Source organism: Carettochelys insculpta, chromosome 10, assembly GCF_033958435.1.
Source record: "Carettochelys insculpta isolate YL-2023 chromosome 10, ASM3395843v1, whole genome shotgun sequence".
Taxonomy (NCBI): Eukaryota; Metazoa; Chordata; order Testudines; family Carettochelyidae; genus Carettochelys; species Carettochelys insculpta.
In genome coordinates, this window is record NC_134146.1 from 21,672,822 (window position 1) to 21,688,660 (window position 15,839).

Genomic DNA, 15,839 nt, shown 5'->3' on the forward strand with positions numbered 1-15,839 from the left:
GTGCAGCAGCTGTGTCAGTCAGGGACTAGAGCACTGCTGTCCCAAATTTAGCATTTGACAGCTAAGTCCAATGTATAATGCTGCTCAAGAATCAGTGAACTCCTCCATGTTATCATCTTGCAGATCTTGAAAACTGGAACACTCCTGAACCAATCAGAGGATGCTGCTTGAGCCTTGGTAGAATGAGTTTTGATGTTCAGTGGGAAAGACAGACCATCCAAATGGTAACACAGTGAGATACAGAATGTTATTCACGCAGATAATCTTTGTGATGAGATAGCTTGGACTTTAGAGTGGCCAACTAAAGCCATACAAACAGTGAAACAGCCTAAACTATTTGGTTCTCTCAACATATAAGGAAGGCTCTTTGAAACACAGGATATGTGTAACTTCTTCTCCAGGCAAGAATGGTGTTTTGTGAAGAAGGCAGGCAAACCAGTTGATTCGGGTGCAATTTTTAACTAGCTAAGTGATGTATTTACAGATAAGGCAATGCTATAGCCACACTACATAAAACATCAGGAAAGAAAGGTTAGCCCCAGCAGCTTGGAGCTTGCACACTCTCTTGGCTGAAATGACCGCAAATAAGAGGACAGTCTTCAGAGCGAGATGACAAATCGTATTCTGAAAGGGACTCAAAGAGGCCCCATAATTCACAAAGGATAGTATAAAGGATACAGATATGTCTCTGTCCAGGCACTGAGCTACTGTGATATTATCAAGTGAGAGAAGACCAGATAAGACTGTACAGGTTGATAGAACACAAGTATTTCTGTGATCCCTAATCAGGTAGCACCCTGCACTGGCAATGACTGGTCTCCACTGTAATTCATAGGTACCTCATGTGCACCAGATGGATAGCTATGGGAATCTCATTTCCTGTGCTGTTCATGGTCTGGCTGAGAACTCTGATGCTCTATCCTTCAAGGAGTGATGTTATGTGTCCTCCCTCTGAGACGTCCCTTCACATTTACTGCAATATTTGGGCTCCATCTGTTGCGAGTATTGTCTTTACCCACTGGAATGGTTGCAAGCATTACTGCCGGGATATCTGTGTTGGAGTAATCAGTGCAGGTGTGAGAGCAGTTGATGAGGATACTGAGACTTCTAGCGTTGAAGACTTCACTGATGTTGAAGTAATCTGTGCCGAAGTCCTGTTGCCAGTTACGGTGGTGCTCTTTGCCTTGTCTCCCATGCTAGATTCTGGAGCATGATGTGTGCTTGAGGCCTCAGTGCTGCCTCATCTGGCCTTGTTCTATATGTGATCTTCATTTCTGGGTTACCATCATCAATTGCTATAGCAGAGACAGACTGAGCTGTTTGTCCCTGGATTTGCAAGTCCTGAATGAAAAGGTAGTGGTATCTGCTGGGAAGGACATGTTGATGCTGGCCTAGTGGGTATACTAGTTGTACAAGTCTGGAAAATTAAAACCTATCTTTCAAAAGCATTGCACTAAATCTTTGGATGACATCTAACAGTGCAGGAATGCCTAAATTTTAAAAAAGTGATTCTGAAAGATTTTAAAGCTCAAAACACATTGCTTTTCAGTCAGACATCTCTGTGAAAACAAGAGATTACAACAACGTAAATTGGTAATCTGAAAAACACAGTCATCCACGTCATTTAGAGTTTGTCACCAGTTTTATAGCTTGTTTTTTAAAATGTGACTGTTAAGGCTTGTTTGACAAGCCCCCCTAATGTTGCCAAACAATAATATCCTCTACTGTAAAGACAATGTAAATTTATGTGAATCTCTGAAAAGTCAGAACTTGTTTTAATTGTGCAAATACAAGCAGTCCTTTCCATTAGGAAAACAGGTGTCATCAAAAACCCACACATAAATTAGGTAGTGAAATGAACCCAAACTGAAATCACTGGTACATGTAGTTACATGCTTATATATTAAATAAATCAAAAGTAGAAAATACACATAACAGCACACATCCTTTGAACAGTGTAGGAACTGGGATACTTGAGCCAAGATACACATACAAGAGTATATAGAAATAAAATCAGAATACATTTTCCCCACCGGAGCATATCTTTAAACAAAATAAATCCTTACCCTGGAACCCAGCCAGTGGCTTCTGTTATGTGTGTCTGAGTGACCATTGCTGGTGCTGTGGTGTATGGACTCCCAATCAGAACACTCCCTGAATTGGTCAGTCTTTGTGGTGTGCTTATGATCTATGGAAATTACAAACATTATGTTTTATAAAACTATTTAAATATAAATGCACATAAATCAACACTGATCATGATCTTAAGCAAAAGTAAAACAATTTTAGCCTTATGTTAGCTACAGCCATATGCACTTAACACTAAAAAGGCATCACTTAAAATACGGCCTCAAAATTAGCCACTAATATATTATACCCCAGGCCTTAATGGGAGGTCCAGTTCCACTGTCTTTTGGTAATTTCCTTCAATCTAATGACATCATTGAGAGAGGTTCTTATGTAAAGAGTATAAAATTGAAATTTTTCTCATAAACACAGGCTTGCAATGCATGTCAGAGATGAAAGGTAAATGTGGCAGTATACATATACAAATCAAGAAAATTCTGCAGGACTGTAGATGAATTATATAATCACATACATAAACTTCTGAAATCTCTATCTTAAAATTTTGTCTAAAATATCTACATTAAAATGTTGACACTGGTAAAGCTGAATCAGTTCTGAACATAGTTTAATTCCAAGTGTAGACAAGAACAAAACAGGCCAAGCTGAGCCTTGATTAATCTATACCCTTTACCAACCCACACTGTCAGCAAAGGTCAGTTTTGCAGCATAGACAAAGCTTTAAAAAACAATTGTTGAGGCCTGGGGTGGCTGTATTTATAATGGCTGGTTACATAGTCCTAGGACTATTTGGCCACAACAGCAGTTAAACCACATGTAAATAAAGGTTACTCACCTTTTATTGAAGATCTTCAAGATGCACTTTGCATATTCACACTTATGAATTACATGTTGACTGGGTGCAATTTAGACAGCAAACTTTAATTAGTTGTGCATGTTGTGTTCTGCATATGCCTAAGGATGGCCCTGAGTAAGGAGGTTCCAGGTTCCACTTCCGCTTGCTGTCTCTCCACACTTGTTGGAGTGTTTAAGTACCCTTCCCCTCAGCAGTTGCAAATATTTTGTTGGTGAGACTATGAAAGTCTGTGTGACACTCTGGCCACTTCTGTTCATTCCATGGGACCCATTAGGTATTAGGACTCCAGCTAAGAGGGGAAGATGGGCAGGGAATGTTAATATGCAGAGACTACCTTAAAAAACTCCAGTTATTTCATTTTCTTCTTTAAGTAGCTTCTGCAGTAATCCCGTAAGGTTGGTGAAATCTAGAGTCCTACTTGAACAATGACTGCAGAACAGCCTTTACGCAGACTGGGATGTGGGACATACACCACTTTAGTGTGGGATTCTCACCATTTGAACTTGTGTACGGATGTGAGGGTAAAGGCCCTTTGCAACGTGTAAGGTAGCAATGAAAGGAGGCTACTCCTCCTCCACCAGGGATTAACATTTAGGATTTTGTAAACAACTTATAAAATACTATTAGAGACTCTTTAAACCTGGCTCAAGGAAATCTGCAGAAGGCTCAGCAAGAGCAGAAGGCCTGGTATAATAAACATGCCAGGGAACAGTTAACAGTTAATTCAAGATAGAGGAACAGGTCATGGTCTTGAAGGCTCTCCAGACCAACAAGACAGAAGCATCCTGGGGCGGGCCATTTACAGTCCAAGAGTGCCTAGGTGCAGTTAATTACTTCATCGCTTTCCCCAATCCTGATTTGAAGCCTAAGGTATATCATGATAACTTTCTAAAGCCCCTTTATTCTCCGAGAAGTCAAGGTCCTTCAGTTTACCACCCTGGAGAAGGAAGACGTGCTATGACAGGAAGGACGAGGGTGGAGTACAAGGGGTGCCCCTTCCATGAACCTTAGCTGTAAGCAGAGATGGCAGAGAGTGGAGCTTCACACCAGGTACACCCTGATGTTGTCAGCCATGCCAGGACAAACAGAAAAGGCAGTACACTCAATAAACAGAGGTGATGCTCAGGTAGTCAGAGCTCAACCCTACCGAATGGCTCCTGAAGCCAAAGTAGCTATAGAGAAAAAGAGATCAAGGACTTGCTAGATATGGGTGTAACTCACCTTTCTGACAGTGCATGAACTTCTCTTGTAGTCCTAGTTCCCAAACCGGATGGGGAAATACACTTTTGTGTGGACTACCATAAGCTAAATGCTGTAACTTGCCCAGATAACTATCCAATGCCATGTACGGATGAACTACTGGAGAAACTGGGACACGCCCAGTTCATCTCCACCTTAGACTTAACCAAAGGATACTGGCAAGTACCTCTGGATGAATCAGCCAAGCAAAAGTTAGCCTTCATTACCCATGCAGGGATGTATGAATTCAATGTTCTCCCTTTTGGGCTACTCAATGCACCAGCAAAGGCTTCCAAAGGCTTGTAGATAGTTTGCTAGTGGGATTTGGTGACTACCTGGATGATGTAGCTATATTCTCTGACTCTTGGGCAGAACACCTAGGGCACCTCCACACTGTCTTCCAGTGTATAAAGGAGACAGGGCTGATTGTTAAGGCTTAAAAAAAATCAAATTGGTCTCAACAGGGTGACTTGCACCTTGATCTACAGCAGGTTTGTCAGAATCAGATGGATCACACAGGTCTGGTGTGCATGAACCCGCACTACTAGTAGTGGCTATTTTGGCTCTAAGACTTCTTTCTTTTGATGCAATGACAGAAGAAACCAATGGCATTGACAACTCAGATTTCGCCCCCCTGAGCAATTCCATCTTCTTGACACCAGAAATGGAAGTTAGAACTGGTAATGGTCCTGCAGCTGTAACGATTCCATTGGTGTTGAAGAGGTCAGAGGAACAACGTACGGCATCAGTGGAACTCTCAATCTGTCTTCCACAAATGAAGCTGTCAGATTTGACTGCATGGAGCTCCATTTAAACATTTGGACTCTGAAGGGCTTTACTGAGAACCCCAGGAACCAACTCCAATAAGTGTAGTGGCTTCTTGTAATCATTCAATCATTTGGAGCCATGAGCAGCCACAAAGCCAAAGGCAGGTTTCTTACACTTAGGACCTAAGTCCTGACCAGGTTTAGATGGTGAAGAAAAATTCTGTAAGGTTGAATTCATTGGTTTGTGCCTTTATAAAGCAGATAAATATGAAGTTAACTTGAACTTTAATTACTATTTTCTTTAAACCACTGGGCTGACTATAATTTACATACAGTATAACAACTTTAGAAGAAGGTGTGAGTCTCCCTGTCCCAGATGTGAAAGTTTAACAAAAAGAACAGAATGCCAAAGCACTTTTACAAGTTATTTGCACGCACTGCAACCAGACTGTTAGACTCATTATTTTCAGAAGTGCACTCAAACATGCTCTGTGTTTGAGTCCTTCCAAAAATTACAGGGAACACTGGTTAAAACACAATATTTAGAGCAGGAGTGGGCAAACTTTTTGGCCAAAGGACCACAGCAAGACATGATAATGGTATGGTGGGCCACGAATGCTCATGAAATTGGGATTGGGGTGCAGGAGCGGGTGAAGGCTCTGCTTGTGGTGCAGAATATAGGAGGTGGATGAGGCTGGGCTTGGGGCCAGAGGTAAGGTCTGAGGCTTAGGCTCTTACATGGGTCCACGCATGAAGAATTTGGGGTACAGATGGGTGTTCTGGGCTGGGACCAGGGCAGAAGGGGGATCAGGGCTGGGAAGATCCTGGAAGCAGCAGTATCTCCTGACTCTGGCTCCTATACGGAGGCACAGCCAAGCAGCCTGGTGCACTTCACCATTTGCAGGCACTACCCCTGCAGCTTCCATTAACATAATCCAGCCAATGGATGCTGTGAGGACGGCATTTGGGGCAAGACGCAGAGCTCCCCGGCTACCCCTGCATTGGAGCTAAGGGAGGGACAGGGTACTGCTTCCAGGAGCTCCATGGAACCACAGCATGCACAAAGGAGGGAAAGTCCTCAAGCCCAACCCTGCTCCCCAGCAGGAGCTCAAAGGCTAGACTACAATTGCTGATGGGAGGCATCTGGCCTGTGGGCCATAGTGAGGGGAAGAGAATGGAAGGAGTATACTCTACATCAGAGCTTGGAAAACTGCCTGTCATTTCCAAATTCCTTATGGAAAGATAGCCAATGCTGGCAATGGAGGCAGGAGCAACAGGAGAGGTCTCCTGTTTCATACTGAGAAAGAACAGCAATCAGCTATTTATCTTAGGTCCTTGTACACAAATGCAAAAGGTCTGGGAGATAAACAGGAGGTCTTAGCATAGTCAAGGAACTATGATGTGATTGGAATACTGGAGACTTGGTGGGGTACATCACACACCTGGAGCACTGTCATGGCTGGGTATAAACTGTTCAGAAAGGACATATGGAGGAGTTGCACTGTGTGGCAGACAGCTGTATGGTTGCTCAGAGCTACAGTATGGAACTGGAGAACAGCTTGTTGAGGGTCTGTGGGTAAAGATATGAGGCAAGAGCTACAATAGGGATGTCACAGTAGGCATTTGCTATGGACCACTGGACCAGGAGGTGGACATAGACAAGGATTTCTTTCAACAACTACCAGAAGTTTCCAGATCACAGATCCCTGTTCTTATGGCAGGACTTCAATCAGTCTGACATCTGCTAGGAGAGTAATACAACAGTGCATAGACAATCCAAGAAGTTTTTGGAATGTGTTAGGACAACTTCCTGGTGAAAGTGGTGCAGGATCAGGTCATGATCCTCAAAAATAGGGAAGAATTGGTAGGATGATAGTAGACGATGGAGATTTGCACAGTAGTGACTATGACATGGTTGAATTCAGGATCCTGACAAAAGGAAGAAAGGAGAACAGCGGAATGCAGCCTCTGGATTTCTGAAAAGCAGACTGACTCCCTCAGGGAATTGATGGGCAAGATGAAAGCAATCCAGGAGAGCTGCCTGTATTTTAAAGAGCCTTTATTGAGGGCACAGGAACAAATCATCCTGATGTGCACAAAGAATAGCAAATATGGCAGCTTGGCTTAACAGATAAATCTTCAATGAGCTCAAACATGAAAAAGAAGCTTACAAGAAATGGAAACTTGGACAGATGACATGGGAGGAGTATAAAAGCATTGCTCAGGCATGCAGGAGTGTAATCAGAAATGCCAAAGCACAACTTGAGTTGTAGCTAGCAAGGGATGTGGAAAATAACAAGAATGGTTTCTATGGGTATATTAGCAACAAGGAGGAGGTCAGGAAATGTGTGGGACCCTGCTGAATGGGAAAGGCAACCTAGTGACAGATGATGTGGAAAATGCTGAAGTACTCAATGCTTTCTTTGCCTAGGTCTTCACAGACAAGATCAGCTCCCAGACTGCTGCACTGGGCAGCACATTACAAGGGAGAAGGTGAGCAGCACACAGTGATGAAAGAACAGGTTAAGGACTATTTTAAAAAGCTGGGCCTGCACAAATCTAATGCCTCAGAGGATATGTCTTAACTATGAAATTAGGTCAAATGTATTTAAGTTGACTTTTAGCATCTGATATTACAAAGTAGAACATGCATGTTCTTGCTATGTATGTTTGACCACAGAGCCCCACTACCATGGCTAGCACTGACTCACAGAGCAATGGACTTTGGGTAGTCATCTCACAGTTCCTACTGCCCATTTGAATTCTGTATTGGTATCCCAAAGCCTGGCGGGACAAAAACATTGTTGTGGGTGGTTTTGGGTACATGTTGTCAGCCTTCCATGATGCTTTTTCCTACTCCCTCCCTTCCTCCTTGAAAGCAACAGCAAACAGACATTGTTCTTTTTTTTTCCTGGGTTATATGTCCAGACACCATAGTACAGCAAGCATGGAACAGGCTCAGTTTGCAAATTGCTGTTCTGGGCATTGCAAACACCTCACGCATTATCCTGCTGTATATCCAGAGCTTAGCCAGGAACCAGTGACATGGAGATGCATCTGAGGAGGCCACACATGCAGACGTGCTGGAAGTCATGAAATGGAGCAACTGGCATTTGCTGGTAGCGGCTGGGCATATTGATATAGTGAAATGTCGATTCTGGTCATGGGAACCAAGCACAGACTGGTGGGACTACACAATTATGCAGGTACGGGACAGGGACCACTGGCTTCAAAATGTTTGCATGGGTAAGACCACTTACATGGAACTTTGTGAATTGCCTTCCTTGTTCCCTGATGCACAGCAATACCAAAGTAGGACTTGATCTGACAGTTGAGAAGTGAAAGGCTCATGGAAGCTTGCAATACCAGACTGCTACTGGTCAAGGCAGATTGCCTGGTGGCCAATTATGAGTAGCCAGATACCAGGGCAGTAAGAAGAGCTCACTGAGGTGTACTGAGCATCTGGGAAGCTTTGAAAACCATGAATAACCAGACAATGATGTGACAATTCTGTGTGTTGCTCATCATCAACCTGCCCCCATTCTACATGTACTGCCTTGTTAACCACACACCCACCAACCACAGCTGGCACAGTGAATAAAGATTCTATTGTTCTAAATTCATGAACTTTTATTTAGAAGAAAGAGTAAACACAGGCATTACTGAATATTAAAGGAAACAGGTATAACTAGGTTCTGATAACATAGGGGAAGGGAACGCACATGATCATATGGCTTATTACCATTGTTCTGTATAACTGCGGGAACAAGAGCCTTCTGCTCCATGAACTGGAGCTGAGTGAAACGGTTCCTGGTGCTCTTCTGTCCCCCAGAATCTAGGGTAACTAGAAAATGAGGATATGGAACTTGATGAGGAGGACAGGTGGCTTACCAAAGGGTACAGAAAGACTGTGGTCTAACTGCATTTCCTACTCCTCTATCAGACACCTCATCAGGTCTATTTGCTCCTCCATAAGATTCAATGTCTTGAGTGTTACATGTATTCCTGGAATGTACTCCTGTCCTGTTTACTACATCTGACCTCTAACAGCATGCACCTCCATACACTGAGTGGTGCCATACTGGTGTGGGTGGATTGCATGAGCTCATTAAACATGTTGCCGCATGTACATTTTTTTGCTTTCTAATATACAATAGGATTGTTGCTGGAGTGAAGGCAGATCCCAGAGACAGGCCCCCAGCTACATGGGAAAAATGAACAAAGGTAGACTTGTTAGGGTCTGAGGGAATGAACTGAGGCAGAGACCAGGACCTTTCACTGCTCTGCTTTTTGCTGAAGTGATGCCAGGTCACTTACTGCTGGCTTGGCATGATAAGTTTCCTACCATGACTACCTTCTATGATGAGACAACAGGCTCTGTGGCGATTAGGAGTGGTGGAAGTGATATACCTTGACTTTAGCAAAGCTGCTGATACACGGTCTTCCACAATACTCTTCAAGTAAGTTATAGTAGTATGGAATACATGAATGGACTATAAAGTGGACAGAATGCTGGCTAGACCAGTGGTTCCCAACCTTTTCAAATACACAGCACACTTCAATGACAATAAAAATTCCACAGAGCACCCGATTGTTCAGCTGAATCAATTTCTCATAAATGTCACATTTACTTACATTTACAATGGATATGGTCTTACTAGGGAGGTCTGAAACATAATATTGCATACAAAAAGCTAAACAAGGCTCAAATGCATTAATGGTTTCAAATCCAACACAGAACACACTGCCTTAGACAGCGAGCACAGACACAGTTTCGAAATCTGTTCAGTGTCATGCTAAGGATGTTGAGTAAATGAGTAACCAATGAAAGCAGGCTCCCCTCCCCACCAGTACATTGGAGACAGGAGTGGAATTTAAAACTTCCTGGCACACTTGACCAGTTCTCTCAGCACACCAGCATACCACCACACATTGATTGAAAACCACTGGGCTAGACCATCTGGCTCAATGCGTAGTGATCAACCACTTAATGTCTACTCGGCAGTTTCAATCAAATGGAGTGCCCTAGAGGTTGCTCCTAGGGCTGGTTTTGTTCAACATCTTCATTAATTATCTGGATGGTGGGATAGATTGTATCTTCAGCAAGTTCATGGATAAACTTAAGTTTGGAGGATGGGGCCAAAAGAAATTCAATGAGGTTCAACAAGAACAAGTGTGGAGGCCTGCACTTAGGATGGGAGAATTCCATGCACTGTTACAGGCTAGGGATTAACTGGCTAAGTGGCAATTCTACAGATAAGGACCTGGAGATAACAGTGGACAACATCCATGCTGGATAAGAGCCAGTGTGCTCTTGTTGCCAAGAAGGCTAATGGCATATTGAGAGGTATTAGTAGGAGTATGGCCAGCAGATGAAGGGAAGTGATTATTACCCTCTAGTCAGCAATAGAAAGACCACATCTAGACTTTTTCATCCAGTTATTTGGCCCTCTACCACAAATTTCAGTGGAGAGCAACAAAAATGATTATGGGGCTGTAGCACATCACTTATGAGGAGAGGCTGAGGGAACTAGGCTTATTCAGTATACAGAGAGTGGAGAAGGGGGATTTGATAGAAGCTGTCAACTACCTGAAAAGGGAAAGGATTCCACAGAGGATGGAATCAGGCAGTTCTCACTGATGGTAGATGACAGACAAATGAGCAATGGTCTCAAGTTGCAGTGGGAAAGATCTAGGTTGCATAGGAAAAGTTATTTCACTAGGATATGAAGCACTGAAAAGGGTTACCTAGGGAGGTAGTAGAATCTCCATTCTTAGAGGTTGGTAAGGCCAGGCTTGACAAAGCCTTGGATGAGATGATGTAATTAGGCTTGGTTTTACTTTGAGCAGGGGGTTGGACTAAATGACCTCCTGAGTTCTCTTCCAATCCTAATTGTCCATGATTCAATGCTTTCTTGCAACAATGTTTGGTTCCTCTTAAAAAAACCATTCATGTTTCTGTTCCTAATACTGGCAGCTGTTCCAGTTAAGAGATGCTTTTGGAAATGGAAAAAACAATACAAGTGAAGGTATTTGGAAAGTTTGATATTATTGGAGACAGACTGATTTAACTGTGTTATGATTGTTTTAGGGAACAAGAGATACCCCAAGACAGTTGTAGCCATGGAATGTAGGAGGACACGAAAAGATGATATGCCTGTTATCAGTTTATTTCAATACTGATTTAAGAATCAGAAAACCTTAATGTTAGAAATTAAGCAGTGCTTAGTTGATTAGGTTGAGTTTTTTAAAATATTAGGACAACACTGAAAGTGAATGATAAGCAATTTAACATTCAGAGTTTGAGCTAAGCATTTTGATTAAATATTAGAATATTGAAGTTCTGTCTAATTGTTAATCCAGTATTGAAGATTTTAACCAACTGTTCCTACAATGGTCTCCTGAAGTGCTACAAATCATACAATTTTCGGCAAGTTGGATCCACCCAACATCTGACTCACACGTGACAATTATAATTTAAAATATTATTTTCATGTTTTGTAGCTTGCTCTAAGCTTTCATGTTGCTATGTTGAGCTGAAGAGGCTGAATTTTCCTTTAAGGCATAATACTAGCTTACCGCACGAGTCTAATTTAGCCATAATGTCATCACAGAATCACTGACAACTAGATAATATTTAGATTGTGCAAACCACTTGAATTTTACAAAGGATGAGCATTATGGTCTTTATTTCTTGTACTCTAGTGCCCTCTAGAGTAAAAAGACAATAAAGCAGGTCACAGAATGCATTGTTTTAAAAAGTCTCATCTACAAACAAATCAGGGCCCCAAACTGGTTAATATACTGTTTTGTCTTGCTACTACAGATGGGACCTAGTGAAGTTTTTAAGCTTTACAATGAATTGTTCTACTTCCTGTGTCATAATGTTATAATTAAAGGCATTAGAGAGAATACGTGGGTGATATTATATCTCAAGTTAGTTTCCATGATCTGAAGAAAAGCTCTGTGTAAGACTGAAAGCTTGTCACTCACTCATGTTTTATAGTATGTACAATCCAAGGGTTTTCTTTTAAAAAAATCACTTCAAATTGTAGCATTTTCTGTTGCAAAATAATAATCTTACTTTGTTAACCCAAACTGACAACATGAACAGACAGAAGAGGGGACACAGCCTGATGGCAGCAGCAGCAGGGGTCGCTTCCCCTTGCTCTCACCATGGGGCGGTGCAAGCAGCAGCCTGTGTTGCTTGCACTGTCTGCAGGGTTAGTGCTGGGGGACTAAGGGAGAGGTAATTCTCTGCTGTGGCTACTGCCACCTACAGCTGTGCCTTGCCCTAGGTAATCGGCAGCCTGGTTGGTTCAGCGGGGGGGGGGGGGGGGTAAGAAGGTGGAGTGGTGGGGCTTTTAGGGTGGGGGTTACCCCAGACCACGCTTCCCCTAAGGATGGCCCTGATTACAATAACAATGCCAATCTAATGACCAAGATAAAGTCTTATGAACTAAGTAGACTGTGGTATTCAAATGTTTAGCAGGTCACACTAAACCCCTGGTATTTACTGCAACCAGATGAAGTTGGCCAAAACTGCAACTGTCTTATCTTCATTTGGATTTTAACATGGGTTAAAAAGACATCTTTTTCAAAGACTTACAGAATACTAGGGTTGGAAGGGACCTCAGGAGGTCATCAAGTCCGGACGGCTGCCTGAAGCAGGATCAACCCTAACTAAGTCTTCCCAGACAGGACTTTTCAAGATTGGATTTAAAAACCTCTAGGGATGGAGATTCCCCCACCCCTCTAGGTTACCCATTCCAGTGCTTCACCACCCTTTTGTTGAAACAATTTTTTGTAATATCCAACCTAGACTCCGCCCCCTCACCCCACTGTTACTTGAGACCATTGATCCTTGTTCCACCATCCATCGCTACTGAAAACTGCTTCTCTCCATCCGCTTTAGAACCCCTCCTTCAAAAAGGGGAAGGCTGTTACCAACTCTTCTCTTCCGCTAACTAAATTAGCCTAAATCCCTCAGCCACTCCTCATAGGTCATGTGCTGCAGCCCTCTAATCATTTTGGTTGCCCTCCTCCGGACCCCCTCCAATGCATCCACATCCTTTCTATATTGCGGCTCAGAACTGGACTCAATACTCCAGATGTGGCCTCACCAGTGCTGAATAAAGGAGAATAACAACTTCCCTAGATCCGCTGGAAATGCACTCCAATATGTCATTAGCCTTCTTTGCTACAAGGGCACACTCTTGACTCATGCCCAGCTTCTCATTCACTGTTCACTCATTCCTGGTTCTTTTCTGCTGCACTGCTACTTAGTTAGTCAGCCCCAGGCCTGCAACAATGCTTGGAATTCTTCCATCACAAGTGCAGGATTTTGTGAAGTCTTCCTAGCAAAGACACAGATTTTTGTTGCTCTGTGCAGATGAGTCCCATACATTCAGATGAGAGTTACAACAGACACTGGTAAAACACTCAACACTTACACAGGTTGAACCTCTCTAACCCTGAACTCTCTTGACTGGCCACATCCATAATCCAGCATGATTTTAGTTAGAGGGATGACCACTTATTGTGGGTGTGGCCAAGTTTCCCATGGTCCTATAAAATTTGTTTATGGCCACCACTCCTGGCTCTCAGTGTTCTGTGCTGTTATTTAGCTGTAATCTTCTAAGAGCCCAGTCAACAGTGGAAGTGTTAGTAATGCTGCTAGACAATACTGACCTTCCATGGTTTGGTGAATTCTCTCGTCCAGCACTGGTCAGGTCCCAAAGTGCCAGACCAGAGAGCTTCACCCTGTACTAAATCAGTTCTTTCAAATGATATCACAGATTTTGGCCAATAAAAAGGAGTAAACAAACAGTAATAATATTTAGTTCTTATATAGCACTTTAAGTTCATGGGCCTCAATATTTTATAAAAGACAGGGGAACATCATAACCCACATTTTATATGCGGAGAAACTGACGGTATGTCTATACTTACTGAAAAAGTGACATATTTGTAGTTAATCTTCTGGGGTTCAATTTAACGTGCCTAATGGGGACATGCTTAATAGAACCATAGGGACTCTATCATCGACCTTGGTACTCCTCATTGTTGCAAGGAGTGAAGGGAGGTCAATGGGACGATTTCTCCTGTCAACCACTGACTATGTGGACGGGCTGAAAAAATGAGCTACAATATGTCACTTCCAGCTATGTAACTGTCATAGCTGGAATTGCGTATCTTAAATCTACCGTTCAACATAGCTTAGATCTGGCCTGAGGCTGAGAATGGGGAAGTAACTGGCCTCAAGTCACATGGTGGGCTAAGGGCTCTCCTGAGAAAATAAAACCCAGGTCTCCTGACTCTGAATCTGTTTCTTTATCTACTGGTCCTTCCATCCCTGACACAAAAGGACCACAACAAATAATTACTAATCTCAAAAGGGACACTCAGATTTGTCTTAAAATTTATGTTTTCTTCAAAAAAAGTTTCAAGGGCCAGAAGAAATTTTTTAATGACTAAAGCTAGAACTGACCATTGTGATCATTTATGTGTAACACAGGCCATGAAACCTCCCTGACCTAATTCCTTTCTTAATTGCAGTGTATCTTTTGGCAAAACATGAAATATTGATTTAAAATTTGCCAGTAATAGAGAATCTACCACAATCCTTGGTAAATTGTTCTAGTGGTTAATTACCTTCCGAGTTTACCCTATTTCCAGTCTGAATTTGTATATCTTCAACTTTCAGCCACTGGATCTTGTACACTCTTGTCTAGCAGACTGATGAGCCATTATCAAAATGTTGTAGTCCATGTAGGTACTTGTAGATTGTAATCAAGTCATCCCTTAAGTCTTCCATTTATTAAGATAAACGGATTCAGCTTTTAGAGTCAGTTGGTCTATAAAGCATGCATTTCAATTCTTCAGACACACTCATGGTTTTTCCCTGAACCCCCCTCCAACTTGTCAACATCCTCCTTGAATTGTGGATACCAGAATGAGCCACAGTACTCCAGTAGCAAATGCAAGTGCCAAACAGAGAGGTCATGTGTCTTTCAAATACCTATTCTATATTCTCATTTATACATTCAAAAACTGCATCAGCTCTTTGCTTAAAGCTCTGCGCTTGGAATTCACACTAGCTGTTAATTTACCATGACTTTTCAGATCTTTTTCAATCACTGCTTCCCAAGATAGAGTCCCTTATCTATGAAATATAGTGCATATTCCTTGTTCCTTACACATTCATGAAAAAACCTCATGCTTCATCATGGCTGAACGCTTGCAAGATGCAGGAAGGGATTTTCCCCCTTACTCTTTCACATTATGGGTGGCATTGGGCTTTCTTCTCACCTTCCTATGAACGGGAAACTGACCCACTTTGCCATGTGCTGGGCACAATGAGAGGGAGGCAGCTCTGCAACCCCAAAAGTGTAGACTTGGGCAGAGGGGGTGACCTTCGGTGCCACCTGGGGGCTCTGCCTGCTGCCATCGCTGCTGTAGCAGATCAGTGTTACTATGCCGTGCTGACATTCATAGCAGTAGTATCCTTCAGTCTACGTAGACTATGGAACGTGCCCTTCGTAGTTCCATTTGGCATCCTCATTTGCAGCGCTGGCTGTGACTGTGAAGACCCACATGAGAGTGAGTCCTTGCTGCATCTGTTGCATATGTAATGGGTGTCTGGAAGGTCCTTGCTGTGCTTTCTGTGGGCTCGCTTCTCCTTTGCTAGCTGTCTGATCCTCAACTCACCCTTCTGAAGGCCCTTGTATAGTTCCTGCCTCCATCTGCTGCGATCGTCTGCCAGCTCCTCCCAGCTGTTTGGCTTGATGTCTACTTCCCTGAGGTCTCTCTTGCAAACATGTTTGTAGCACAGCTGGGGGCATCCAGGAGGTCTTTTGCCAGAGGCTAGCTCGCCATACAGGATGTCTTTT

The 15,839-nt window shown here is 42.8% G+C and overlaps 1 protein-coding gene across 2 annotated transcripts in view; it reads right to left on the reverse strand.

Moving 5' to 3' along the window:
• The window catches only part of TFDP2 (transcription factor Dp-2), a 116,987-nt gene that overhangs the window by 39,341 nt on the left and 61,807 nt on the right, over nucleotides 1-15,839 (reverse strand). For both annotated transcript variants that reach the window (XM_075004290.1, XM_075004291.1), the window contains one exon: nucleotides 2,067-2,188. In XM_075004290.1, coding sequence (XP_074860391.1) covers nucleotides 2,067-2,188 — 122 coding nt within the window. The remainder of the gene's footprint in view (nucleotides 1-2,066; nucleotides 2,189-15,839) is intronic.